At 45.9% G+C, this 27,775-nt stretch overlaps 1 protein-coding gene across 1 annotated transcript; it reads right to left on the reverse strand.

The window, feature by feature from the left end:
* Positions 1–531: 531 nt before the first annotated feature.
* On the reverse strand, positions 532–26,147 carry LOC135558889 (angiopoietin-related protein 1-like). The gene is made up of 6 exons (XM_064993089.1): positions 26,064–26,147; positions 25,142–25,308; positions 5,457–6,323; positions 2,085–2,278; positions 1,279–1,549; positions 532–1,165 (listed from the first exon to the last, which is right to left on the reverse strand). The coding sequence occupies exons 3-6, from the start codon at positions 6,256–6,258 to the stop codon at positions 978–980; spliced, it is 1,455 nt and encodes a 484-aa protein (XP_064849161.1). The 5' UTR covers positions 6,259–6,323; positions 25,142–25,308; positions 26,064–26,147; the 3' UTR covers positions 532–977.
* Positions 26,148–27,775: the final 1,628 nt, after the last annotated feature.

The following is a 27,775-nucleotide window of genomic DNA, read 5'->3' on the forward strand; positions in this document are numbered from 1 at the left end:
ATCTAGCCAGTTCTACCGGTGATTACGGACCACAGGGAGTCGTGACTTTTTCAATGTAAAATATATTTTTTAAACATACAGCCCAAGCACTTTTGTACGGAAAGAATGTAAATTTCTCTGTATTTAAAAGGAAGAAAAAAGGATCACTTTAAAATGTGGACAGAATCCATCCCAGTCCCCCCTCTCTTCCCCTGTCTCTTTCCCTCTCCCCCTCTCTCCCTTCTTCCCTTCACTCTATCCTGTGGCTTTCAGCCATGTGTTTCTCGTTGTCTGTTCCGATACTTCATACTAACTCTCTGCTTCGTGTGCATTTTTTAAGTCTCCGAAAACCACACAAAACAAACCGTAATTCCTTTCCTTTTTTCTTTTTTTCTTGTTTTGTCTCTGGCTTGTATTGAGATTTAATCAACTGCAAAATGAGAAAAACATTCACACAGGCTACAATACATAAGTCAGCTGTGAGAGCACAATAAATGTTGCATGATCCACAAATATGGACAGTGAATCGAAAACCCAATGTTTTCTATAGGATAATTTACAGCTTCTCCCTGGTTTATTTCAAATACATGAAAAAACATCTCAAGGGATGCAAATGATGAAGCATCTCAGGATGGAGAAGTTGAAACAAAGTAGATTGAATGCTTACATAAGATGTTATTATGACATGTAAAGATATTTACACGCCTCTAAAATAGGCAAGCTTTTACCTCTAGCAACATACACAGATTTCAATTCCATACCATATGGTCAGTTGTTTTGATCTCCATGGTAACTGAAAGGTCTGGCACTCCTTGGCTCTAAGTCTAGTGCTGACAGTAAGGCCCAGACATTAGTAGGATACTTTAATACTTTACCATCCCACAATGAGGTCAGACAATGTTTGTACTCAATCTCTGTGAGTGAGTAGGTCTGAGATAGGCAATAGTGTACATGTGTTGGTTGAGGGATAGGATGGTCATGTCTCTCCCTCTGTAGTCTCAGTCTATAGGTCTAATCATCATGCGGACTCCCTTCATAGAGTAGAATCCTCCGCCGTAGTCTGCCCAGAAAATTCCGTCCTGGAACTTGCTGCGGTAGACACCGCCAGTGTACCAAACACCATTCAGATTGGCCTGGCCACAGGAGTTGTACCACCAGCCTCCCTTAAGGAAGTGTGCACAGTTACCTGCATAGAGATCATGTAAATAGCCCATTTGTTTGTCTCATATGCTTTCTTTAGAGCCTACTGTATATCTTATGCATTTAGACAACAGTATATGAATTGATTGATTGACCCACCTGAGAAGGCATCCTTGTCTCTGTCCAGTGTGGTGAACTGCTTGCCGTTGTGGCTGCTGAGTGAGTCGCCAGCGTTTCCCTGGTAGGTGCCCAACCTCAGGCGGTAGCCCTCGTTCTCATGCTCCAGGTGGAAGCTGCTGTAATCAGCATACACCTTCTTCCCCACCCAGTCCTCCAGCTCCACTAGAAGTCTGTAGTCTCCCTGCTTCCCTAAATTGTAGATCCCCAGCAGCCCCAGCCAGTATTCCCCATCTATGTTGCCGAATCCATTCTAAGAAAGATAAATGAAAAGTTAGTTGTTGGTTTTGTATAGTCTGAGTGGTTGAAAAAGAGGAATGCTAAAAAAAGGAATACTATAAATCAATTTTTGTCAGAAAGTACCTTTGGAAGACAAATGCATCTAAAATCACTTTTTGGTCTGTTCAGGTGAACAGCTTTAATCTCTTTGGCCATGATAATATATAAGACAAACAACAATCAGAGAGTTCACTTCAGATTGAATTAGTGCACTGTAATTAAAGAAGATATAGCTAGCAGAGCTGTGGTAGTTTGGAAAGTAAACATTGGAGATTGAGCGGTGGAATATACCTTTCATAATGGCCATCTCAAACTAAATCACTTCAGCAATAATACGCTGACACACACAAAATACATTATATTATAAGTGAAAACACAAGGGGTCCAGGCCTTGGAAAGGATCCTGAGACACCAGACCAGACGAGTTCCTTTTGGATAGTTCACATAACGGCACTGTTGTTGTCTCTGGCTTATTCGTTTTCAGTGTCTTTTCTCTTTTTCATCATCACCTTGTAGGCGTCCCAGTTCCTGAAGAAGTTGACAGAGCCATCCCTCCTGCTCTGGATGACGGTCCAGCCTCCGTTGTCCAGGCCCTGCTCACACCACACCTGCATGGGCCTCTCCGCTTCGTCAGGTTTCAGCAGGTACATACCGCTGGTGCCATGGCCAGCCTCCTGGGCCTGGAGACAGTCCCTGAAAGGACCTGGGGGAGCATGGAGGGTGGGATGGTGGGGGAGAGATGGAGGGAGAGATGGAGGCATGAAGGGAGAGATGGAGGGATGAAGGTAGAGATGGGGGATGGGGAAAGAGATGAAGGGACAAAGGTAGAGACGGAGGTATTTATCAGTTACAAACTGTTAATCAAATCAAATTGTATTGGTCACATACACAGATTTAGCAGATGTTATTGCGGGTGTAGCAAAATGCTTGTATTTTTATTTTATTATTGTCTTTTCATTTTTTTGTGTACACAGCATTTTCTGGGCTAATAATGTAAGAAATAACACACAAAATAACAAAATATCACACACCAGATGTAGGCAGTTAAAGCAGTGATTTGTTTAGAACACATTGAATATTAGGATTTATCTCTATCTACCATTTATTTGTTATACATTTGTCTTAGAGCAGATGTGAACAGTTCAACTATTGTGTTTGTTTAATTTGAGATGAATCTTTGCCTAGTTTATAGGTGAGGATCGCTATTGGTCTCAGCAAGCGGTGGTGAAGTAAGCCAGATGTGCAGATAATAATAATAATATATCCCTTTGTGGTCAGCGGAAACCATGTCATTCCAGCCTAGGTTCTGTCCATGCTTAGCATGAGAGGGAGCCATCCTGCAGAGGGTTCCCTTTCATACACAGCTGCCTTCAAATCCCACACGTTTTATTATTCTTGGGTCGGGACAATCTAAATGTGTCAGGAATTTTGGTAGATGAGTTAAATGTTTATTTTCTGTGTTTTCTTTTTCTCTTTTCCCTCTTCTGAACTTAGAATGCTACGACCTATTTTCTTTCCATCAAGGTCTGTGTTCTTTCTGGTGAGCAGCACCAAACCTAGTTCTAGCCGAATATGCAAATGTTACATAATAAAGAAATCTGACTAAGAAGAAAATGAACACACATTGGTTTGAGGTTAATTTTGAAATAAGTCTATGCTTTATCCTTGCTACCAAACAAACAACAACTAACCACCCATCCACCCCCTCACCTACCAACCTACACTACATGACCATTAGTATGCGGACACCTTTTCGTCGAACATCTCATTCCAAAATAATGGGCATTAATATGGAGTTGGTCCCCCTTTTGCTGCTACAACAGCCTCCACTCTTCTGGGAAGGCTTTCCACTAGGTGTTGCTGAGGGGACTTGCTTCCATTCAGCCACAAGAGCATTAGTGAGGTTGGGTACTGATGTTGGGCATTTAGGCCTGGCTGGCAGTCGGCATTCCAATTCATCCCAAAGGTGTTTGATGGGGTTGAGGTCAGGGGTCTGTGCAGGTCAATCAAGTTCTTTCACACCGATCTCGACAAACCATTTCTGTATGGACCTCGCTTTGTGCACAGGGGCATTGTCATGCTGAAACAGGGAAGGACCTTCCCCAAGCTGTTTTCACAAAGTTGGAACCACAGAAGCGTCTAGAATGTCAATGTATGCTGTAGCGTTAAGATGTCCTTTCAATGGAACTAAGGTGCCTAGCCCAAACCATGAAAAACAGCCCCAGACAATTATTCTTCCTCCACCACACTTTACAGTTGGCACTATGCATTGGGGCAGTGAATGTTCTCCTGGCATCTGCCAAACCCAATTTGGTTTGTCAGACTGCCAGATGTTGAAGCGTGATTTATCATTCCGGAGAACGTGTTTCTACTGCTCCAGAGACCAATGGCAGCGAGCTTTACACCACTCCAGCTGACACTTGGCATTCCGCATGGTGATCTTAGGCTTGTGTGCAGCTGTTTGGCCATGGAAACCCATTTCATGAAGCTCCCAACAAACAGTTCTTGTGCTGACGTTGCTTCCGGAGGCAGTTTACAACTCGGCAGTGAGTGTTGCAACCGAAGACCGCTTCAGCACTCAGCGGTCCCGTTCTGTGAGCTTGTATGGCTACCACTTCACAGCTGAGCCATTGTTGCGCCTAGACTATTCCACTTCACAATAACATAATTTACAGTTGACCGGGGCAGCTGGAGCAGGGTAGAAATTTGACGAACTGACTTGTTGGAAAGGTGGGGATCCTATGACATTGCCACGTTGAAAGTCACTGAGCTCTTCAGTTAAGCCATTCCACATGACAAAGTTTTGTCTTTGGAGATTACATGGCTGTGTGCTCGATTTTATATATCTGTCAGCAATGTGTGTGGCTGAAATAGGCAAATCACAAATTTGAATGAGTGTCCACATACTTTTGTATATACGGTGCATTCAGAAAGTATTCAGACCCCTTGACTTTTTCCACATTTTGTTACGTTACAGCCTTATTCTAAAATGGATGAAATAGTTTTTCCCCTCATCAATCTACACACATAATGACGAAGCAAAAACTGATTTTTGCAAGTTTATTACAAATAAAAAACTGAAATATCACATTTACATAAATATTCAGACCCTTTACTCAGTACTTTGTTGAAGCACCTTTGGCAGGTATTACAGCTTTGAGTCTTCTTGGGTATGATGCTACAAGCTTGACACAGAGACTTGTCCTGAAGTGACTCCTGCGTTGCCTTGGCTGTGTGCTTAGGAGCGTTGCCCTGTTGGAAGGTGAACCATCGCCCCATTCTGAGGTCCTGAGCAGGTTTTCATTAAGGACTCTATGTATGTTGCTCTGTTCATCTTTCCCTTGATCCTGACTAGTCTCCCAGTCTCTGCCACTGAAAAACATTGCCACAGCACCGTAGGGGTGGTGCCAGGGAATCTTGTTTCTCATGGTCTGAGAATACTTTAGGTGCCTTTTGGTAAACTCCAAGTTGGCTGTCATGTGCATTTTACTGAGGAGTGGTTTCCATTTGTGGCTTTCCAAATCATGTCCAATCAATTGAATTGACCACAGGTAGACTCCAATCAACTTGTAGAAACATCTCAAGGATGATCAATGGAAACAGGATGCACCTGAGCTCAATTTCAAATCTCATAGCAAAGTGTCTGAATACCTATGTAAATAAGGTATTTATGTTTTTTATTTTGTATACAGTTGCAAAAATGTCTAAAAACCTGTTATCACTTTGTCATTATGGGGTTTTGTGTGTAGATTGATGAGGGGAAAAAACAATTCAATCCATTTTAGAATAAGGCTGTAACGTAACAAAATGTGGACGAAGTCAAGGGGTCTGAATACTGACCCAATGCACTATATAGTGTATCTAATGATCAGTTGCCTCACCCTCTGCACTGAAGTTGCCCTGCGGAGCCTTCTGGAGCTCCAGGGTGCTTCCTGTGGGTGCTGGCCCTGCTTGGGAGCCCCTGTCTCTGGGAAATGCCCGGCCGTGGTCCCTCTGGATCTCGTTGGTAAATCTCGGGATGCTAACCGGTATGTTCTCTGGCACCACCTGCACCAGTGGTGGGCCCTGAGGAGACTGCTCCTGCCGCCGGCCGTACACCTGCAGACAGCGCTCTTCCAGGGCACCAACCAGAACTGACTGGCTGTTGACCACGGCGGAGAGTGCAGCGTATCGGACCTCTAGGTCACGGTAGCGGGCGGCCAGGCGTAGGGACTCTGCTGTGGCGTTCAGAATGCGTCCCTCCAGCTGAGCCAGCTCCAGAGAGTTGTCTCTCTTCCTGATGATCTCGTGCAGAAGCTGCATGTAGAGCTGGGTCACCCTGGAGTTCATGTTCCTGCTCTCCTTCCTCAGCAACTTCATCTCGTTCACCATGTTCCCATCAATGTTCACCACCAGCTTCAGGGTATCCATCTCCCGTCTCTGTTTGGAAAGCAGGTCCCTCACCGCCGCTACGTCCAGGCGGGTCACGCGGTCCTTGTCCGTGTGTAGGCCCCGGCTGGTGCAGATTGGCCCTGTGATCTTCTGCTCAGGGACCAGGAAGGTATACGAGCACTTTTTGGGTGGATCTCCTTTGTCCTCCAGGTACCTCCGTCTCCGGGTCAGGATGGAGGATCTGAGGCCCTCACTGCTGCCCCAGACGGACAGCCCAAGCAGGACAAACAGGCACCAAGCTCTGGGCCCCATAGCTGGTGGTTCCTTTTCTCTTCTTCTGCTCTTCTACAACAAGGCTGTCTGTGTCACTGGTGCACCTAAAACATAGGCAGGGGAGAGCGAGTCAATACGTGGTTGAATTCTTAGCAGTGGTGTGTCCACTGCAGAACAGACATGCAGAAATATGTTATCACAACTCCAATTCTGACTTAAGTTCATTCACTCTTGGATATTCCTTCACGCTACTGCCCTTGACCAGGCTATATCATATCTCTGGGTGTGTTTGGTTAGCCCCGTTTCTCATATTCCTACATCTCCCCTGCTTTCTCAAGCTTCTTCAAAAGCTTCCAGATTGTGTCTTTGGGTTATAGAAAAGGGCTATATAGGACCTATGTATTATTATAATTAAGTGGAGGGATACTGTTAAAAAATCTCCACTCTTTCATATAAAAGTCTGAAAATCAAGTAGGAAGTTTTGGTTTGGAATTAGATGAAGGCAAACATGAAGCCCCAATTCTGAATAAATAAAAAAAGTTATCTCAAAGAAGTGTGTGCATAAGTGTACCTATAATAAGATTATGCCTGTGCATCTCTTGGGCGCCAGCTGGAGGCCAATGATTGTTTCTGACTGACCCATTTTACTCGCATCCTATTTCTCCTGACTGGCCTAAATATGGCACTGTCTGAATTTGGTATCGAATGAAAGAGCTGGATGTGTGAGACTGGCTTATAAGTAATGTTTTCTGGGAATCCATTTTTTAAAATCAGAACTCAGGATAAGACCCAGATGCAGACAGCTAGAATCACAGATGTTTATTGACCCAAACCGGGTGCATGCAAAAGACAGGTCAAAGGTAGGCAGAGGTCCGTAATCCAGGACAGAGTCAATAAGGTGCAGAACAGCAGGCCGGCTCGGGGTCAGGGCAGGCAGGAGACAAAGGGCTGTGAGACATAGGTTTAATCCTAGACACATGAAAAATTGGATGAATACTGAGGGTACGGGGCAACAGAAGACAAACAGCAGAGAGGCTAATAATCTTGGAGAAATTTGCTGTCCGCTTGTCGTCGATACCTGGTGGTGGTCTTGAGAAGAGCCAACCGGGCTCTCTTCCAGATTTGGCAACAGCAGCGGACAAACATCTGGGCCGAGGGTATGCTGAACTCTTCCTCTTGCTCCGGAAAGAGCAGGGGCTAACACTCCAGGGAACACTCGAAAGGTGAGAGCCCAGTGGCAGAACAGGGAGGGTGTTGCAGGCTTATTCAACCCACACGAGTTGCTGGCAGAGTTGTCTCCAGGTCTCGCTCCGACTGGGCATTGGACTGCTAGGAGGCATTGGACTGCATTGAACTGTGGAACCCGGAGGACAGGCTGACCAATGAGCATACAGAAAGCCTTCCAGAACCCGGGACTAGAACTGAGGGCCCCGGTCGGAGACCATGTCCACCGGGAGTCCATGGATCCGGAAGACAGTGCTGCACCATGACCTGGGATGTGTCTTTGGCAGAGGGTAGGTTGAGGAGAGGAATGAAGTGGGTGGCTTTGGAAAACTGGTCCACTACTGTCAGGATGGAGGTGTTGCCATCAGATGAGGGAAGACGTGTGACGAAGTCCAGGGATATGTTAGACCAGGGATGGTGAGGGACAGGCAGTGGTTGAAGAAGACCAGCCGGAGCTTGCCAAGGAGTCTTGTTCTGTGCACAGATCGTGCAGGCGGCGATGAACGCGGAGACTTCCGGGACCATGTTAGGCAGGCCCCCAAAAGCGTTGTCGCACAAAAGTCAGGGTCCGATGAGAGCCCAGGTGGCAGGCAGGCCTGGAGGAGTGGGCCCACTCCACGACCAAGGAGTGGACAGTGTCAGGCACACGCAAACATCCTGTTATCTGCTCCCCGGGGTTTGGCTGGGAACGATTCGCCTCACGGACCTGCTTCCCTATTCCCCAGCTGAGTTCCATCGCCAGACACGAGGTGGGAAGGATGGTCTCAGGATCTGAAAGTGTAGTCGCGGGGCTATAGCAGCGTGACAGTGCATCCGGCTTGATGTTCTTGAATCCTGGTCGGTAGGAGAGGGAGAAGTTAAACCGGGTGAAAAGCAGGGCCCACCTAACATAACTGGAATCGAGATGCTTGGCGGTGCGGAGATATTCCAGGTTATTGTGATCCATCCACACAATGAACAGATGTACCGCCCCCTCCAACCAGTGTCTACACTCCTCCAACACCATTTTCACCGCGAGAAGCTCACGATTCCCCACATCGTAGTTCCTCTCCGTGGCATTGAGGTGATGGGAGAAGAAGGTGCATGGAGGTAACTTGAGGTCCAGGGTAGAACGCTGGGACAGGACAGCCCCCACTCCAACATCCGAAGCATTGGCCTCCACCACAAACTGACAGGATGTGTCAGGATGAACCAACATGGGAGCAGTGGTGAAGTGGTGCTTGAGGTCCTGGAACACCCGATCAGCAGCTGGGGACCATGTGAATGGAACCTTGGGGGATGTCAGTGCAGACAGGGGAGAAGCCATGGTGCTGTAACTCCGGATAAAGTTAGCAAATCCCAGGAAACGTTGCAGCTTCACTCTGGACATAGGCTGGGGCCAATCCACCACCGCTCCATCTGTACATTCCTTGCAGCAATGATGTAACCAAGGAAGGGGACAGTGGAGCGATGGAATTCGCATTTCTCCACGTTCACAAAAAGCTGGTTCTCCAGGAGGCGCTGGAGGACCTGTTGGACATGTGTTCTTGGGCTGAGTGGGAGAAAACGAGGATGTCATCGATGTAGACAAAAACGAACCGGTTCAACATGTCGCGGAGAACATCATTAACCAAGGCCTAGAACACAGCGTGGCCGTAGGTAAGTCCTAATGGCATGACATGTCTCAGCCTCCAGTATGTATGCTGCAGTAGTTTATGTGTCAGGGGGCTAGGGTCAGTTTGTTATATCTGGAGTACTTCTCCTGTCCTATCCGGTGTCCTGTGTGAATTTAAGTATGCTCTCTCTAATTCTCTCTTTCTCTCTTTCTTTCTCTCTCTTTCTCTCGGAGGACCTGAGCCCTATGACCATGCCTCAGGACTACCTGGCAGAATGACTCCTTGCTATCCCCACTCCACCTGGCCGTGCTGCTGCTCCAGTTTCAACTGTTGTGCCTGGGATTATTATTATTTGACCATGCTGGTCATTTATGAACATTTGAACATCTTGGCCATGTTCTGTTATAATCTCCACAATCGGCACAGCCAGAAGAGGACTGGCCACCCCACATAGCCTGGTTCCTCTCTAGGTTTCTTCCTAGGTTTTGGTCTTTCTAGGGAGTTTTACTAGCCACCGTGCTTCTACACATGCATTGCTTGCTGTTTGGAGTTTTAGGCTGGGTTTCTGTACAGCACTTTGAGATATCAGCTGATGTACGAAGGGCTATATAAATAAATTTGATTTGATTTGATTTTGATGACCAGGTATTCATAGTGGCCGCTGGCCATGTTGAAGGTGGTCTTCCACTCGTCCCCTTCCCGTATCCGCACCAGATGGTAGGCGATCCACAGGTCCAACTTGGAGAAAACGGTGGCCCCCTCGAGCAGCTTGAAGGCCGAGGGGATGAGTGGTAGCGGTTCTTCACTGTGATGTTATTGAGGCCCCGGTAATCGATGCATCGGGTTCCCCTCCTTCTTCTCCACAAAGAAAAACTTTGCGCTGGGTGGGGAGGCAGAAGGACGGATACACACTGCAGCTGTAGGGGAGACCTCGATGTAAGTCTCCATAGCCATGTCCATGCCCAGAAAATGCCTAATTTGGACACTGCTGGACAAGGGCTTGTCCCAGTTGCATTTGGCTTTGGACAGCTAAGAGAAATTACTTTCCCGGGATGGTGAGAGAGGGGAGTGTCTTCCTGTTGAACCAGTTCCTTTCGGCGCTGCCACCCATCATGGGTGCGGGCCACTCGATATTGAGTCTTGTCGCTGATCGTTTACAGACATCGATTAGCCCATATTTGTCATTAGGTACTGAAGTTCTGATGAGGGAGAAAGACAGCCTTGAGCCTAGGGCTTGGGCTTTTTCTTCTTCTTCTTAAACTTGTCAATGAGGAAGTCCCCTTCTCCTTCATCTGCTGTCAAACATACAGTGGGGAGAACAAGTATTTGATACACTGCGGATTTTGCAGGTTTTCCTACTTACAAAGCATGTAGAGGTCTGTAATTTTTGTCATAGGTACACTTCAACTGTGAGAGACAGAATCTAAAACAAAAATCCAGAATATCACATTGTATGATTTTTAAGTAATTAATTTGCATTTTATTAAATGACATAAGTATTTGATCACCTACCAACCAGTAAGAATTCCGTCTCTCACAGACCTGTTAGTTTTTCTTTAAGAAGCCCTCCTGTTCTCCACTCATTACCTGTGTTAACTGCACCTGTTTGAACTCGTTACCTGTATAAAAGACGCCTGGCCACACACTCAATCAAACAGACTCCAACCTCTCCACAATGGCCAAGACCAGAGAGCTGTGTAAGGACATCAGGGATAATATTGTAGACCTGCACAAGGCTGGGCTGGGCTACATGACAATAGGCAAGCAGCTTGGTGAGAAGGCAACAACTGTTGGCGCAATTATTAGAAAATGGAAGAAGTTCAAGATGACGGTCAATCCCCCTCGGTCTGGGGCTCCATGCAAGATCCCACCTCGTGGGGCATCAGTGAACATGAGGAAGGTGAGGGATCAGCCCAGAACTACACGGCAGTACCAGGTCAATGACCTGAAGAGAGCTGGGACCACAGTCTCAAAGAAAACCTTTAGTAACACACTACGTCATCATGAATTAAAATCCTACAGCGCACGCAAGGTCCCCCTGCTCTAGCCAGCACATGTCCAGGCCCGTCTGAAGTTTGCCAATGACCATATGGATGATCCAGAGGAGGAATAGGAAAAGATCATGTAGTCTGATGAGACAAAAATAGAGCTTTTTGGTCTAAACTCCACTCGCGTGTTTGGAGGAAGAAGAAGGATGATTACAACCCAAAGAACACCATCCCAACCGTGAAGCATGGAGGTGGAAACATCATTCTTTGGGGATGATTTTCTGCAAAGGGGACAGGATGACTGCACTGAGGGGAGGATGGATGGGGCCATGTATCACGAGGTCTTGGCCAACAACCTCCTTCCTCAGTAAGAGCATTGAAGATGGGTCATGGCTGGATCTTCCAGCATGACAATGACCCGAAACACACAGCCAGGGCAACTAAGGAGTGGCTCCGTAAGAAGCATCTCAAGGTCCTGGAGTGGCCTAGCCAGTCTCCAGACCTGAACCCAATAGAAAATCTTTGGAGGGAGCTGAAAGTCCGTATTGCCCAGCGACAGCCCCGAAACCTGAAGGATCTGGAGAAGGTCTGTATGGAGGAGTGGGCCAAAATCCCTGCTGCAGTGTGTGCAAACCTGGTCAACAACTACAGGAAACGTATGATCTCTGTAATTGCAAACAAAGGTTTCTGTACCAAATATTAAGTTCTGCTTTTCTGATGTATCAAATACTTATGTCATGCAATAAAATGCAAATTAATTACTTAAAAATCATACAATGTGATTTTCTGGATTTTTGTTTTAGATTCCGTCTCTCACAGTTGAAGTGTACCTATGATAAAAATTACAGACCTCTACATGCTTTGTAAGTAGGGAAACCTGCAAAATCGGCAGTGTATCAAATACTTGTTCTCCCCACTGTATAGGACATAGATCCTCAGGGTAACCTGCCGCTACCTCCGCCCAAGTGGGTTGCGATTGCGGGGTCTCCTCATTGCCCTGTTTTGAGGGTGAAGGGGTAAGCACGGTGAGTGCTTTTCCGCAGCCTTCACATGCGGGTGGGACCCCCAGCTAGGTGGTCCACAAAGAGTGTGTCCTTGTCTGAAATTGTAGCCCCACACGGATAAGGGTGTTCCAGTAGAGGGAGCAGGGGCAGGCACCCCGCTTGGTTCTCCTTGTGAGGGGTAAGCCAGCACCATTGCTCAGAGAAATAGTACATGTAAACTAGTTAGCATTCGTCTTGAGGTTAAATAGCCTAGCTAGTAACCACACTGCTAGCCAGAGAAAGCATATGCTTCGCTTGTCTCTCAACGAACAAATCGTGTCTCTCAACCGTCATGGAGTGAAGCAATTCTATCCTTACAAGTGAAAAAGCTATTTTGGGGTTTGCTAGCTTTGCGGAGACCCTTACAAAAATGTACCATGTAAAGGTACTGCTGTAAATACCATGGTATTTTCCTGCCACGGCATTGACCAAAAACCATGATGATCGTATAATGGTATTTATTTTATTGTACTGCCATGGATCGAGGGAATATACCATGGTTTTACACTAACAGCATGTGAACATGAAAGCATGGTAGTTGTTTATAATGTATTATCATGATGTTCTGCGTAACAACATTTTACGGGTTAAGTGACCAAAAATGCAAAAATGTATGGTACTCACATAATGCAACATTCACTACTCGCTCTGCAATTAAAAAGCGTAGGCCTAGTGGACACTCTTAAAACTTCTTACGGCTAGGGGCGGTATTTTCCCGTCCGGATGAAAAGTGTGCCCAAAGTAAACTGCCTGCTACTCAGGCCCAGAAGCTAGGATATGCATATTATTAATACACTCTGAAGTTTCTAAAATCGTTTGAATGATGTCTGTGAGTATAACAGAACTTATTTGGCAGGCGAAACACCGAGGATGAACCATCCATGGGGAAAGAAAATGGAGGTCACTCTTTTTTCAATGGGTTTGAATGGGAATCTAGAATTTAAGGCAGTTGCTTGCAGTTCCTATGGCTTCCACTAGATGTCAACAGTCTTTAGAAATATGTTGATGTTTTTCCTTTGAGAAATGAAGAAGTAGGGCTGTCCAGAACGAGGGTCGAGTGAAGTGTTGTCACGCCTTGGTCTTAGTATTGTGTGTTTTAGTTTATTAGTTAGTCAGACCAGGGTGTGACATGGGGTTATTATGTATTGTATTTTCGTATTGGGGTTTGTAGTGTTTGGGTTGGTAGCTGATTAGGGGTGTGTGTGTGTGTTAATTAGGTTGGCTGCCTGAGGCGGTTCTCAATCAGAGTCAGGTGCTTCTCGTTGTCGCTGATTGGGAACCGTATTTAGGTAGCCTGTTTTTCGCTTTGTATTTGGTGGGTGATTGTTCCTGTCTCTGTGTAGGTAGCACCAGTCAGGCTGTATTAGGTTTCGTTCTGTTTGTTGTTTTTTTTGTATTTATTTAGTTATTCGTGTATAGTTCGTTCGTTTTGTATTTATAATAAACATGAGTAACTTACACGCTGCATTTCGGTCCGACTCTCCTTCAACAACAAAAGAACGCCGTTACAGAATCACCCACCAAACACGGACCGAGCAGCGTGTCAACAGGCAGGTGCAGCGCAAGAGGAGCGCAAGGAGCCTCGTTTTTAAGGATTTCTGGACATGGGAGGAAATCCTGGACGGAAGAGGACCCTGGGCTAAACCAGAAGAGTGTAGCCGCCCTAAAGCGCAGCAGGCGAAGAGTAAACAGGAGCAGCGTGTCTACAGGCAGGAGCAGCGCAAACAGGAGCTACACGAGAAACAACAGAAGCAGCTTCAGTGGGAGAGGCTACACCATTTGGAGAATTGGACATGGGAGGAGGAACTGGACGGAGAAGGACCCTGGGCTCAGCCTGGTGAATATCGCCTCCCAAGGAGGAATTAGAAGCGGCTAAAGCGGAGAGCGCAAATATGAGGAGGCAGCACGGCGATGTGGATGGAAGCCCGAGTAGCAGCCCCAAAGATTTTTGGGGGCTATCAGGGGGAGTGGCTGAGTCAGGAGACAGACCTGAGTCAACTCTCCCTGTTTATTGTGAAGAGCCAAGGAGGAGGTCAGAACCAGTGTTGGAGGTGAGCGAAGCAGAGACTGTGAAGGAGTTAATGGGAAAATTGGAGGAGAGTTTAATGAGGGAGTTGCTAGTTTGGTGCTTTAGATATAATATTCGGCCGACGGAGCGTGTCGGGGATTTGATGGCACCTGGGTCAGCACTCCATACTAGTCCTGAGGTGCGTGTTAGTCGGCTGGTGGAAAGTGTGCCAGCCTCACGCACTAAGCCTCCTGAGTACCTGCCTAGCCTTGCACGTCCTGTGCCAGTCCTGCATTCAGGCTCTCCAGTACACCTTCACGGTCCAGTCCATCCTGTGCCACCTTCACACACCAGTCCTCCGGTAGTAGCTCCTCACACCAGGCTTCCTGTGCCTGTCCTTTATCTAGAACCACCTCCACACCCCAGCCCTCCAGTAGCAGCCCCCGCACTAGGCTTCCTGTGCGTGTCCTCGGCCCAATACCACCAGTGCCAGCACCACGCATCAGGCCTACAGTGCGCCTCGCCTGTTCAGCGCAGCCAGCGCTTTCTCCCTCTCCTGCTCTGTCGGAGTCTCCCGTCTGTTCAGCGGTTTTAGAGCCTTCCTCCTCTACAGCGCTGCCGGAGCCTCCCTGTTTGTATAGAGCAGCCTGAGCTGCCAGTCTACATTGAGCAGCCAGTGCTGTCAGTTTGTATAGAGCAGCCTGAGCTGTCAGTCTACATTGAGCAGCCAGAGCTGTCAGTTTGCATAGAGCAGCCTGAGCTGCCAGTCTACCTTGAGCAGCCAGAGCTGTCAGTTTGCATAGATCAGCCTGAGCTGCTAGTCTGCATGGAGCAGCTAGTCTGCATGGAGCAGCCAGAGCTGCCAGTCTGCAAAGAGCTGCCAGTCTGCATGGAGTTGCCAGTCTGCATAGAGCAGCCAGTCTCCATGAAGCCGCCAGAGCTGTCAGTCAGTATGGAGCAGCCAGAGCCGCCAGTCAGCATGGAGCAGCCAGAGCCGTCAGTCAGCATGAAGCAGCCAGATCTGCCAGTCAGCCAGACTCTTCCAGATCTGCCAGTCAACCAGACTCTTCCAGATCTGCCAGTCAGCCAGACTCTTCCAGATCTGCCAGTCAGCCAGACTCTTCCAGATCTGCCAGTCAACCAGACTCTTCCAGATCTGCCAGTCAACCAGACTCTTCCAAATCTGCCAGTCAACCAGACTCTTCCAGATCTGCCAGTCAACCAGACTCTTCCAGATCTGCCAGTCAACCAGACTCTTCCAGATCTGCCAGTTAACCAGACTCTTCCAGATCTGCCAGTCAACCAGACTCTTCCAGATCTGCCAGTCAACCAGACTCTTCCAGATCTGCCAGTCAACCAGACTCTTCCAGATCTGCCAGTCAACCAGATTCTTCCAGATCTGCCAGTCAACCAGACTCTTCCAGATCTGCTAGTCAGCCAGGATCCGCCAGTCAGCCAGGATCTGCCAGATCTGCTAGTCAGCCAGGATCCGCCAGTCGGCCAGGATCCGCCAGTCAGCCAGGATCTGCCAGTCGGCCAGGATCTGCCAGTCAGCCAGGATCCGCCAGTCAGCCAGGATCTGCCGGATTCAACTTCCTGGCTGGGCTTCATCTCGGTACTGGGCTTTTTCTCAGTACTGGGCTGCCTCTCAGTGCTGGGCTGCCTCTCAGTGCTGAGCTGCCCCTCAGTCCCGAGCTGTTCCTCAGTCCCGAGCTGTCCCTCAGTCCCGAGCTGCCTCAGTCCCGAGCTGCCCCTCAGTCACGAGCTGCTCCTTTGTTATGTAGGGTTCTGGGTGAGGACTATTCGGCCATGGTTGGCGGTTAGGGTGGATTATCCATGGACGCGAAGGGGAGGAACATTGACATTTATGAAGTGGGGTCCACGTCCGGAGCCGGAACCGCCACCATGGACAGACGCCCACCCGGACCCTCCCTATGGTTTTGAGGTGCGTTCGGGGGAGTCCGCACCTTGGGGGGGGGGTTGGTCTTAGTATTGTGTGTTTTAGTTTATTAGTTAGTCAGACCAGGGTGTGACATGGGGTTATTATGTATTGTATTTTCGTATTGGGGTTTGTAGTGTTTGGGTTGGTAGCTGATTAGGGTGTGTGTGTGTGTTAATTAGGTTGGCTGCCTGAGGCGGTTCTCAATCAGAGTCAGGTGCTTCTCGTTGTCGCTGATTGGGAACCGTATTTAGGTAGCCTGTTTTTCGCTTTGTATTTGGTGGGTGATTGTTCCTGTCTCTGTGTAGGTAGCACCAGTCAGGCTGTATTAGGTTTCGTTCTGTTTGTTGTTTTTTTTGTATTTATTTAGTTATTTGTGTATAGTTCGTTCGTTTTGTCTTTATAATAAACATGAGTAACTTACACGCTGCATTTCGGTCCGACTCTCCTTCAACAACAAAAGAACGCCGTTACAAGTGTACTGTTTGTTCGAGGCACGTGACCTGAAAAGCTTGCTCCACTTTGTTTTCCTCTGGTATTGAACACATTTTATCCTGTCTGAAAATGTATTGATTATTTATGTTAAAATATACCTAAAGTTGTATTAGGAAAGTTGTTTGAAATGTTTGGACAAAGATTACAGGTAATTTACGAGATATTTTTTAGTCATGTTGCGCGAGTTGAAATCTGTGTTTTTCTGGATCGAACGCGCCAAATAAATGGACATTTTGGATATATAACAACGGAATAAATCGAACAAAAGGACCATTTGTGATGTTTATGGGACATATTGGAGTGCCAACAGAAGAAGCTCGTCAAAGGTAAGGAAAGAATTATATCTTTATTTCTGAGTTTCGTGTTGAATTATGATGGTCTGTCTTTGTTTGACGGAGTGCTGTCCTCAGATAATAGCATGGTTTGCTTTTGCAGTAAAGCCTTTTTTGAAATCTGACACGTTGGCTGGATTAACAACAAGTATAGCTTTAATGTTATGTATGGCATGTGTGATTTCATGAAAGTTTAATATTTGCAGTAATTTCATTTGAATTTGGCGCTCTGCCATTTCACCGGATGCTGTCAAATCGATCCTGCTAAAGGGATTTGATCCCTAAGACGTTTTTAACCCCATTAAGAAGATAAGGTATTAAAAAAGGTTTCCTGGTGCTTCTCTCTTCAATACAGCTATCTCTCCTCAACGACTAGGTTCATCTTATACATAGCCAACATACTAAAAACTACTTGTAAAAGGTATTAATAATAATCTTATCTCAAAGATACATTTTCATAATTTCATATCCCTAACAACAGCAAGTTACAATGTTCCCCCTGTTTATAAAAGACAGATGAAATAGATCAGGGTGTGACCGTGTTAACATTTGTTAGAGTCCTCTGTTCCTCTGTTGCCACTACAGTCTAGCTTGACTGGAGCTAAAATTAGACAATTCTAGCTTTTTTGCTAACATACTTTCATAAATCCATTCAACTATCAAAACGTCATAAAAAAAAGAAGAATTATATAATTATTCTCGCTTAACTTTGTTTTATATCCTGCTTTATAACTCGCTCACTTTCCGGATAAGGTTTAAAATAATTAGTTTACTTAGTGCTTCTCTCTTCAATGTTCAGTTGGCTCTCTCTCATTCAACTGACTGATAAGGCTAGCTTAGCATTCGCAACTGTTTTTCAGTGAGATCTGCTATTGGCTCCTTTACTTGTCGCTAGTAGTCGCTAGATGACTTTTGCAGTTGCCTTTCTCCAGCACTGCTGCAGTCCGGAAGTAGTTTCTTCACCCCTCCCCTTCACACACCCCCTCCCCTTGTGCTTCTCTGTCTGTGTGTTTGTGTCTTTGCACAGACAGCTTCTTCCCCTCTCGTTTGCATCAGAATTTAGTTGGAAAAGTTGGTAAATTTCATCAAAACCACAGAATGCCTCTGTGTCAAAATTCCCCAAAAGACAGCCTAAAAGTAGCTAAATTTGTCACCGGAGGGGCCTGGAAACTCACTAAATATAATCATGATAATGACAATGCAAATATATCAATCAGTTATAAATGATTCAATCTGTAATCTCAATCAGTTTGATCTCAGGATTTATCAATTTAGCAAATAATAATTATGTTTCATACTTCCAGGTTTGTCTTCATATCTACATGTAATTTTGTTACATTTGAACCATATTTCAGTGGCATAATTGTCCCGTGATGATCTGTAGGGCCTTGATCATTGTCCATTGATATAACACAATAGGTTTGAAGCATGCGCTCCAAGCTGCGCTCCGTGGTAATAACTATAAATGATAACTGATGTCCCACTCTCCCGAGAGTAAACAATAGTTCAGATGAAAGATAACAGATTCTGTGGATTTCTGTTGATTTGTGGATGCACACAATGTCTGGATTAGATGGAGTTGGGGAGAGAAAGCAGCGAGGTCAGGCAGTGGAGATTTCCTCCTTTTAATGAGTTGAGATCTGTCAGACATTTCAACCTGACCTAATTAAAGCGCTCTGGTCAAGCTGGGCAAGTGGCTATGAATTAAAGGGAGATTTCACCAACTCCATGAGCCTTTTCCACAGCCACCCCAGAATTCTGTTAAATTCCACACTCCTCAAAAGGCTCATCCCTCCACGTCCTCTGTCATCTCAGGGAGAGGAATTCTTTGGACAACAGGCTTGATATATGTCTGGTTCTTTACCTGGATCTCCACTGATCTAACACAACCGTTTGTAGTTTAGTATTCCTTCAACCTCTATCAGGACGGTCCGCAAGACGGTTTCAGTGACAGTTTGGTCACCCAGGACGTCTTGTAAGGCCGTCTTAACCAATTTGATCTCTCGCTCCCGTGTTCCTCCAAAATAAGCTCCTCGGGGGTTGAATTTGAAGGAGATTTGTTGGCTCCATCAGTTGATCCTGGAGGGTTGGTTACATTGCTTGGAAGGTTTCCTCCAAGTTGGCCTCTCCCGCCTTGAAGTTTGTGCCTCTGTCAGCCAGGATCTTGTAGGGTTTCCCCCGTCGGGAGCTAAACCGCCGTAGGACCATGAGGAAGACTTCAGCATCCAAACTCTCCAGTAGTTTCAGGTGGATACATCTAGTTTTCAAGCACTTAAACAGAATGTCCCAGTGCTTCTCCACTCGGCGATCTAGCTTGATTGTAATGGGCCCAAAACAATCTACTCTTGTTGAACAGAAGGGGGGTTTGAGGAGGCGCAAGCGAGCAGTGGCAAATCTGCCATGCAGGCATATTGGTGCTTGTGAATTGCTCCTCGTCCTCCAAGTATCCAGTACTTCTGCCACATCGCCCCATAGACTCTTACTGGCCCTGGGTGGAGAAGCTTCTTATCATAACTCCTGACGAGGAGGTTGTTGAGAGGGTGTCTGGAGTCAAGGATAATTGTATGGATAGCATCGGGGTGCAAGACTTCTGCTTGGTGCAGCCTCCCTCTGGCTCTGATCATTCCGAATATTTGGTCATTCTCTGGGGCAGAAGAGAGAAGACGGCTGTCCTTAGCCACTTCCTTACCTGCTTTCAGAGATTTTAGCTCCTCAGGGAAGCTGACTGCTTGTGCATGCTGTAGGAGGAGTGTCTCTGCAGTGAGGGAGGTGGATATGAAAGCCACCACATATGAGGTGTTTGGGATTGTGCTGGGTCAGGGAGAGCTGTTGTTGGCTCCGTGGAGATGTTGTAGCATGTGCTTCAGTTGGTTGTGGAGGGGCCGCAAGCACTGGGGCTGTCGGCCACTCGTTCTCCAGTTGGGACAAGAATGGTGGTCCCAAGCTCCAGCGATGGGGTTGAGCCGGTTCCTGGAGTTTTACCACGAGTGATATCATCAGCAAGGTTATTTTCTCTGTCAACATACCTCCAATCATTGACTGCCGTTAGATCTTGGATTTCCACAATGCAAGTTCTGATGAACACCTTATACCTGCAGGACTGACTTGAGCCAGGTCAGTACCGTGGTCGAATCAGCCCAGTAGATGGTTCCTGGAGTTTTACCACGAGTGATATCATCAGCAAGGTTATTTTCTCTGTCAACATACCTCCAATCATTGACTGCCGTTAGATCTTGGATTTCCACAATGCAAGTTCTGATGAACACCTTATACCTGCAGGACTGACTTGAGCCAGGTCAGTACCGTGGTCGAATCAGCCCAGTAGATGACCCCTTGAATTGGCAAGGTGAGCCAGCTTGCAAGGTGGAGGCCAATTGGGCTCAACCTAGGCATTGACAACTGCTACTTGGGTGTAACCCTGGACCTGGCTATGACAAAGGAGACATGGGTTTGGCCAGCATCATCCAACACTCCAAGATAGGAAACTGCTCCAGAAGCCCACTCTGAAACGTTACAGAACACATGAAGTTCCCGGCTTGATCCAAGTTGGTCACCACAGGGTGCAAACATAACACCTTGGCATCTGGAGAACTCTGACAAATCTGTTTCCCAACAGATCCATCATTCCACTAGCTCTGCTGGATGGATTGGGTCATCCCAATCCCTCTTGGTCTGCCACAGGTACTGGACTAAGACTTTGGTGGTGCTTGTACCCAAGGGTATCTGGTATGCAGCTCCATCTTAGTCCTAGAGTGGGCTCTTGTGGGTTAGCGCCAGACTGCGAAAATCATAGTTCACTACTATTTGACCTGGCTTGTGGCAGGAGGTGCAGGATACCTCTGCTGTGTTGCTAGCCCACTGTCAGACCTCAAAAGCCCCTTTGGATAGGAGATTCTGGACTTTGTCTCTGGCTCTGTAAGCAGTTATCCACATAGAAGGCATTCTCCACTGAATCCCAGACTTCTGGGTCACTGTCTGGGTGCTCCCAGGCGTGTCTCTGCAGAGCATAAATGGCCCAGCAAGGACAGCATGTGGTGCCAAATGGGAGTACATGATGGCTGAGGAGTGCAAGGACACCTTGTACGGAAGGACCTAAGGTTGATCCTTTGACCAGCGCCTTGGAAAGAACAGTTGAAGACAAGTCAATACTTCCCACTGTGTTACTGGATAGCATGGTGAGGGAGATACCGGGATTTGCTGAGTGGGTTTCCCATTTCATGAGCTGTCACTTTTGTGACATATCCTGCCTTCACAAGGTCATGAATTTCCCAGTTATAAACTTTTGCAAGCTCAGGGTTCTTCACCAGTCACCGCTCTGTCCCACGGAGTAGTGGGAGTACAGCCTGTGTTGTGTTTTACAGAGGACGATGGTATGGTTGGGCACCCATAGTAGTGGGGTTGCGTACCTCTGAACACCATCCATTTCAGTGGTGGTGTGCTTCTGCAGGAGGTCTAATGCATAGGAGGAGTCATATTTTGAGCGGGTGACCTCCTTTAGCTTCCAGTTGGGGAAGGTGTCTATCTTTCAGAGGATCTACACATTCCGAAGGAGGTCAGTAGCTGCACATGGAGATGGAGCTACACTGCTTCTGGTTAATAGGACTTGCTGTGACTCTACAGCTTGGGTGGAGAGAAGTAGATGGACAAGTGTGGGTAGTCTGACCCGATCAGGATGAGTGGCGCAACCCTGGCCATGTTGCAAAGAGGCAGTCCTCTGAGATGAGGATATTGCTTCTGTAGAACACTCATCTGGCAGGAAGGCCATCTGCCGTGAAGGCATTTGTGATATTGTAGGCCACGTTCCTATGTCCTGAAGGTGAAATGCAAAATGTCACAGCAGAGCCCTTCACTTGGATAATATTATGTCGCACCGTTCTGAGGTTAAGGGTCTCGGGGGTCCCCTTCAGGTTCACCTGCCAGGCAGCAGCTGGGAGAATGATTGTTCGTTCAGACCCATCATCTAGAACATTGATTGTATCCATGCTCCTCCCTTCGCTTTGCAGAGTGACCTTTACCACCTTCAACATGACCCTTGGCTGGTCGAGGTACAGTAGAGCTCCTTTGTGGCTCCTACCATGAGCATACTCTGCTCCTTCTGTGTTTGGGGAATTACTTCATGCAATACTGTGAGATGGATTTTCTTACAGCTGTTGCAGGGTTTCAGCAATGTGCAGCTCTCCGATTTATGGCTACGGGCACACTTGTAGCATCGCTCACCTGAAGTTATCCAGGCCTTCAATTGGGGTCGAGTGAGATTTTGTATCTTGGGTCATGAGCCCAGGAAGTTCCCCTTACTATTGCAATAGGGGCAATTGTGCTAGAATTTGAGAGCGATCTTCCCCTTCCCTTCCGGGTTCCTCCCTTCCGGGTTCCTCCCGGCTTCACTATTTAAGTACATGGTGTGGAATTTAGCCTTTAATGACTCTCCTTGCGTTCAAACTCCTTCCTTAACCAGAGGCTGTGGCTGAGATTGAGGCCTGGTGAGCAATGCTCTTCGCCCTCATCTTCACCTGCAATCATGCTGCCATGGAGGCACATTCAGGATGTTGTCAATTACACTCTGGACTAGCTGGCGTGGCTCACCATATCTCGCTTTCGGAGCCTGGAGAGCAGCCGTGTATGATTTTGCGGAGTGCATTTTGGATTTGGTCAGCTTGTATGCACTGGGGAACCTCAAGTGATCCATCAGTACTTGTTATTTGTAACTTTCTGACAGATGACTGTGAATACCCAGTAGGCTCTCCAATGCCATTTCCAAGAGGATGAAATAACTCTCCTTTCCACTCACAAAGTATGGCAGTTTGGGTCTTGGAATTCCATAGGCTGAGGCTATTAGCAGTTCCATGATGTTGGCTCCCTAATCTGGTTGTGTGAAGGATACAACCATGACTGCTGATGAGCTAACTGTGGCCTCGTTGGGCTTGTCCCCTACTGTCCCAGACCCTAAATTGGTGGCAGCCTGAAATGAGTGAGAGCTGATGGTTGATGACTTTCCTGGTCCAAGCCCTGGATGAGAGGAACGATTTTACGTTGTTGTTAATTGGCAGAAAGGCGAAGGAGAGGTGCTTTGGCTAGATGGAGGGGGAATGCTAACTTGTGTCGCTGGCATAGAGGGCGTTGGCGGAGCGGCCTGTCCCCCCGTGGTCCATGCTGGCTATTGACCTCAGAGCCTCCTGGGACTGTGTGCCATGCTGTACCAGAGGAGCAGATTGGCAAAGAGAGGCAGACAGGTCAGGTCCATGTGGAGTGGTGGTCAGGTCAATCCCCTGTTTGTTCCTCTCCAGGAAGGATGCGTATGTATCCCACTTCCTCAAATGTATCCGTCTGAAAATTATGATTGTCTAGGAATGTTTCTATGAACATGACAGTGAATTCACCTTACTGGTGACTGGCCTGCCCAAGACACTTTCAAAGTTCTTGAAATTTTTCAAATTCACTGACCTTCATGTCTTAACGTAATGATGGACTGCCATGTCTCTTTGCTTATTTGATCTGTTCTTGCCATAATATGGACTTGTTATTTTACCAAATAAGGCTATCTTCTGTATACCACCACTACCTTTTCACAACACAACTGATTAGCTCAAACACATAAAGAAGGAAACAAATTCCCACAAATTAACTTTTAAGAAGGCACACCTGTTAATTGCAATGCATTCCAGGTGAGTGTGTGACTACTTGTCTCCAACAGATGCTGTTTGATTGGTTACTTCGAGCTTGTGGCCACGCCCAAGCATATCCCATAGTGAGACATCGAAACATCAAGTATTTGAAATAGAACCCTCGTCCATCCAACACTTTTGACAGGTGCAAAATATGACCTACTTCACATCAATAGGCTACCCATAAAAACAAATCTTCTGGATTCAAACATACTGAGGAAGCAAGGACTCAATATGTCTTGGATGGAAAAAGTAGTGGGGGCACGCAATAATTTCTGCCTGCGGTCTTCTCGGAAATGTTCTGAGGTGCATTTGAATGGTCCCATCCCAACCATACTTAATGGAGGGGGTCCAGTAGCATTACCTAAACCAAAACCAATGTGGTGGCAAAATTGTTCACTGTCAAAAGAGAGAAATATTGTATTACTGCCTGACGTCAAGCAGAGGGCAACATCAGATGTTCTTTATTTATGTATGTACTATTGATTAAGTGTTATTTATCATGACCAGTCCAGCACTGGAAATCCAAATTTCCTTTGTGTCAGGCTTTCAGGCAAATCAAATCGAAAGCACCCCAAAACATACTTACAGATGGAGAATAGGTTTGAGGAAAATTGGAGGAGGAGAGATTAAGAAAGGGATATATTAGAACTTTAAAGCCATAATAAGTCAGAGACTTGGGACGTGAACATGAACCATGCCCTCTCTCTCTCTCTCTCTCTTTCTCTCTTTTATCAAAACCCTTTTTCATCATCACTATCAATAATTAGGCTTCAGCGATTAACCCTTCTTAAAAGTTAGTCCCAAACCCCAATTTAGATAAGTGCCAGTGTTCACAGAAAAGGATCAATATAGCAGGATTATTAATCTAATAGTGTGTTATTACTGCTGTATAGTATGTCTTTGTTGCTAACACCCGAGGCCTGCTACTCTTCATCAAGTCAGCCACATTCAGAGAATTACATTTTTCATTGACTTATAAAAAGCAAAACAACGTTTCCAAAGTACATTTTCCCCCTCAGGTAGAGCCAGACCGATAGCTCATTTATATTGATGGGGCGGTTTGCATCCAGACAGGTCAAACTTGCGGTGACTGTCCTACAGTAGGCTAGCAGAGGACAGTCTTTGGGGTGACTGTCCTCCAGTGCCAGTTGGTCACTGGATGTTCTGCTGTGACTGAAGTGTGTCTGTTCAGTCACAGGCAGACCCAGGGGGATGTTTACTCAGTCTTTTCTCCTTACCCAAAGTTAGTCTAATAATGACTCACATTTGTAAGTTAATAAACCATTGATAACAGTTAATAAACCTTTAACAACAGCGAATAAAGCTTTAATAAACAGCGGGAGTGTATTAAAATAGATGAACAACTAATTATGGTTAATGGTTTAAGTTCTGGGAGGCTTCCATTAAAATACAAGCCCTTTGTAATGACTTTTCTTCTAAATAAATTAGTTATATAATGGTAATAGAACCCATTTGCAGAACTATGATACTCTTGAGGATAACAGATACGATCTACAAACTTGTTGTTATCTCTCATCTAAACAATACCATAACTGGAATTTGCTGTTTAACGTAGTTGAAGAAAAGGCAAACAGGACAAGATAAGCTACAGGAAAGAGGAGTGTGTACACACCTGCAGCTGTGTGAAGACAGTCTATGCGTCCCAACGTTGTTTGTTTCTCCTGCTGGTCTTTGTTACAGGCTTGTCGGAGCCGATGTCTCAGTCTCCGTTGTGGCTCCTGTATAACTGCATGCTCTTGACTCTCATGCCTTCTGCCTAGTACTGGTCTCGCTCTCTCTCTGGCATTCAAACACACATGCATGCATACACACACTCGCAGTAGGATGGAGGCTGGTCCAAAAAGATTGAGCTAGCCTGGGGTGATGGTAATTTTTCACTGTGGAGTGGGAGGTTGTCCTGCCAACTATCTTTGATGTCATAGTGCTTCTAAAGAATAACAAAACTCCTTCTAATATAAGGTTTCAACTGCTAATGGAAGGAAGGTATTTTTGGTATTTTGTTAGGATCCCCATTAGGTGTTGCGAAAGCACCAGCTACGCTTCCTGGGGTCAACACAAAACCTGAAACATGACCTAATACAGAATGTCAATAGACATGAACAGCTCAAGGACAGAACTACATCAATTTAAAAATGGAACACGTAGCCTACATATCAATATATACGCACAAACTAAAAAAAAGGAGAGGTGTTGTGCCGTGAGGTGTGAAGGAAGGAGGGAGGGAAGGAAGGAAAGGAGGAAGGAGAGAAGGAAGTAAAGAAGGCAGGAAAGAATAAAAGAAAAGATCGAAACCCACTATGCCTGGTTGCCTGGAATTGGTGTGTGTGGTGATGACACTTACACCCGCTCTGGATCACACATACATACTCACACTTGCTGTTGTTGCAGCTTAGTGATTGGTGTTTGTTTCACTCACGCACGCTCTCAATCAATCTTTAACTTTCAATCTCGTGGTTAAGCTTTGAAACTTTCCCATATAACCCACTTATCAGCAACTCACTCTCAATCACTTTCAACATTTCTCTCATACATACCTCTGTTTCTATTTCTAGAAGTCCTCTTAGAAGAACTTATGATCTTGATTATCCAGTGTTTTGGCTCTTATAAAAGAGGTTTCTGTGAGGGATGGTTGTGAGTTTATGTGTGTTTGTCCCACAAGGCGGGGTGTGTATATTGTGGCCATCTCAGAGCTATTGGCAGCTGTGTTTATTTGATTATGGACACAATATGTGGTCTCAGCAAACAAAGTTGGCTTTAGGCAAAATGTTTTGGACATAAAACCCAAATGAGGAAATACTTGTGAGTGTGGGAGAAGGATACTACTTGGAAAATACTGGGATAGGGGACTTTCTTAAACTTTCTTGACTGGTGTGTGTGTGTGTGTGTGTGTGTGTGTGTGTGTGTGTGTGTGTGCGTGCGTGCTTGGGTGTTTCATTGTGTTTCAAAGGTGGTTGTTTGTATGTAAAAATAGGTAACTCCTAACTTTGGAGAAAAAGTTCATATGAGAGTGAAGAAAACACAAAGCATGTAGCATTCCTTGTCTGGAATTGATTTACATTTAAATGAATACGTTCTCTACCCCTCAACACTCTTTAAGTAACCTGTTGCACATCACACACACACACACATTTATTTTATCATTAAGAGTCATAGCCTTCAATAAAGACAAAGGTTTTATAGCCAATAATTGTTATTCTTGCCCTATTAATAATTATGTTGCTTTGTTGGATTTGGACACTGTAGGCCAGTGCTCCTAATGTACATTTTAATTTAATTTAGCTTTTTTATAGATTATTTTCCTCCAGTCTATACTAGTATGGATCAGCCACACGAAAATTATTGATTGCCAAAGTTGTACATCATTAGAAGTGATTTTAATTTCCATGAAACATCAAACAAGAGCCTTAGTGTTCTTTGATGAGTGCAAGAATGGGTATTATCATGTCTTGTTGTCTCGAGATTTTCTTAATGCTTGTGGTGAAAAGATGGTCTCTCCCCAAGGCAACTTGTACATCTATACACTGGATTGAAAAACTGTATATTTGATAGGCATACTGTATATTGAATAACAAAGTGTCATATTTAAACCAATAACAACCAATCAATAGAGAAAAAGGAAATTGCCCCAGACACTGGGAGAGTATGTGCTGCAAGACAACAACACAACAATAGTGATGGGAGAAAAAAATATATATATTATTTTTGACAATATATCGTATCATATTGCATATATTCAATCACAAAATGTCATATTTAACCCAATAACAACCAATCAATAGAGAATGAGGAAATTGTCCCACACTAAAATAAAGTCAGATTTACTGATCCTAGATCTGTGACTAATGACAACTTATACCTAGGTCCAGACATTTTGCACATCACCGGAGCCAAGCATCCTGCCATCCAGGACCTATACACTAGGCGGTGTCAGAGGAAGGCCCAAAAAATTGTCAAAGACTCCAGTCACCCAAGTCATAGACTGTTCTCTCTGCTAACGCACTGCAAGCAGTACCGGAGCACCAAGTCTAGGTCCAAAATAGGATCCTTAACAGCTGCTACCCCCATGCCATAAGACTGCTGGACAATTAACAATTAATCAAATGGTCACCCGGACTACTTACATTGACCCTCCCCCCTTTGTTTTTACACTGCTGCTACTCGCTTTTTATTATCTATGCATAGTCACTTTACCCCTACCTTCATGTACAAATTACCTCAACTAACCTGTACCCCGCACATCCACTCG

The sequence above is a fragment of the Oncorhynchus masou genome, chromosome 17, assembly GCF_036934945.1.
Source record: "Oncorhynchus masou masou isolate Uvic2021 chromosome 17, UVic_Omas_1.1, whole genome shotgun sequence".
Classification (NCBI taxonomy): domain Eukaryota; kingdom Metazoa; phylum Chordata; class Actinopteri; order Salmoniformes; family Salmonidae; genus Oncorhynchus; species Oncorhynchus masou.